Raw genomic sequence first — 2,189 nt, forward strand, 5'->3', positions numbered from 1 at the left:
TGATTGGTAGCTGGTGTGGTGGTAGATACGTTTAGTCTCAGTAATATATTAATGACAATTCACTGTAAAGTATTTTAACAGCAGTTCCTTTCAAAAGGGTAAAAAATAAAATGAAATTTTACCTTTTTTTTTTTTACTTGACTATTGGCTTACATCGGACAGCAGCAGATTTTAAAGGTAAGTATCTGCACCTGTTGGTTTAACTTATTCGCTCCCTTTCTTGTGATAAATATGTTTATATTAACAGAAAAGACATCAGTGATCTGTAGACTCAGCACTTCATGGCACATAGATCTTGTCCCAATGACTAAACTGTTGACTCTTTGGGTCCTTCCCGGGCAGCATTCTTACAACCATAAAGCCACTTGATAACACGAGCATTTCTCTCAATGATTGACACACCAGTGGGAAGCTGTTCAGCCAGTTCCTCCTGAAACAGTCCATCTCCTGAGTGACGGGAGAACTCGCTGGGCTCAGAGCCACCACAACCGTCCCCACCAACACTGCGAAGCGCCAATGAGAGTGTGTCCATAGAGCTGGCACCGGAGAGGAAGTTCTCCCGACCCAGTCGCTCTATCATGTCCATGTCCAGCCCACAAAAGTCAAAGAAATGATCCTGCTCTGATAATGCTACCGAGCAGTGCAGACGCAAGTCTGACTTGGAGCGCTGCAACTCCCCAAACTGCCTTCTGGGTGCAGGTGGGGATGCACGCTTCCATGGGTCGTTCTCATCCTCATATTTACCTGTGTGGTTGCTGTTGGTGATCCCATTTTTTACTTGGTCACTGGTGACATTTGTAAACTTTGTGTGTTCAAGCGTGCAGCTAAACCCAGGACTGGGGATAGACTCTGGGCTTCGTTCTTGGTCAGTTTTACTGGACCTCCTGCTCCCTGGTCCTCCATCCATGGCATCTTTGTCATTGATCCAAGACATGCGGGACTCTCCATCCCGCGATGGTGCTTTCTCTTCTCCAATCACCATCTTTTGAATTCTGCCTTCTCCTCCGGTGCTTTTCTCTCGCATTGAACCCTGAAATAGGCGGCGGACAAAACTGTAGCCCTTCACCTCCATGTTGTTGTTGTCTCCCACTGCAGCACTGCTAGGACTTTTGCACTCCTTCTTCTGCCGGTAGATTACAAGGGAGTCTGGCCTCAGCATGCGCTTGCCTGTACTCCTTCTGAGTACAGGCGCGCTGTGTGGTGCTACCAAGGTGTTAAGTACAGGTGTCCTGTGGCTGGGAGGCATCACATTGTTCACATTGCTCCTATTGTGTGCTTCAACATCAACAGAAGTCCGTCTGTTCTCCTTTCTGGCGTCATCATTTTCATTTTCATCTTTAGAGGTGAAGGAGCCAGAGAGTGTGGAGAAGGGGGTGTTGGAAAAACGGCGAGGAGGAAGTCGCGGAGTCAGGCTCCCAGGGACGGAAATTGCTCGCCGTGGCTGTGGCGGTGGGGTGGCACAAGGCACGAGCGCAGGTTCTTGCTTTGTGTTGATCACCTGCTGGCTCTTGACATATTTGGCTTTGTCAGCCTCAAGTCTCTCCACAGCGCTGATGGAGCGGCCATGACCCCCTCCGTCGATCTGCCTGCGCAGGTAATCTGGACCCTTGTTGAGGAGCCTCAGAGGAGATGGGGATCCAATTGGAGTTAAGGGTTTCATGTTACCTCACCAAGCTGGGAAAGACATCAAAACTGTAGTTCTTAAAGTGACTCCCAGCTTCCGGTCTCCCACAGAGAGCCGTTGTTGGCTTTGGAGAAGGTTCTAAGAGAAGAGAACTACAGCCGCTCTCATTCCTGTTCTCACAGCTCTTAAATCTTCCTTGAAGGGTAATAGACAAGTAGCAATTCAGGAGACCACAAAGTCCAAGTTTGTTGTGATGTTTTCTATAGATAGCATACAGTCTCTTTGCTAGGCGGTGTAAAAACCCAGACAAATTGATATCTCTCCAGTATTTATACAGGCATTCAGATAGGCAGGGAACAGGGAAATCCTTTTTTTGTCAGCCAGCAGCACTCCCAAATGAGATGCTCCCTGCCCACAGTGCAGCAGAAATAGCAGGCAGGGTGCACTTTGAAAGGGTAACTTCTTCCTCCCCCACTTTTCCTGCTCTTTCCGTCTCCAAACACCCTTCCCTGTTGATCTTTTCAGTGACGGCTGCTTGCCAGGAGAAATTAGATATAATGGCCTC

At 48.3% G+C, this 2,189-nt stretch overlaps 1 protein-coding gene across 1 annotated transcript; it reads right to left on the minus strand.

The window, feature by feature from the left end:
• Positions 1 to 221: 221 nt before the first annotated feature.
• Positions 222 to 1,660, minus strand: fam110d (family with sequence similarity 110 member D; the record flags this gene model as incomplete). The annotated part of the gene is made up of 1 exon (XM_079240827.1): positions 222 to 1,660. The coding sequence occupies one exon, from the start codon at positions 1,658 to 1,660 to the stop codon at positions 308 to 310; it is 1,353 nt and encodes a 450-aa protein (XP_079096953.1). The 3' UTR covers positions 222 to 307.
• Positions 1,661 to 2,189: the final 529 nt, after the last annotated feature.

This window comes from Telmatherina bonti, assembly GCF_933228915.1.
Source record: "Telmatherina bonti genome assembly, chromosome: 5".
Lineage (NCBI taxonomy): Eukaryota > Metazoa > Chordata > Actinopteri > Atheriniformes > Telmatherinidae > Telmatherina > Telmatherina bonti.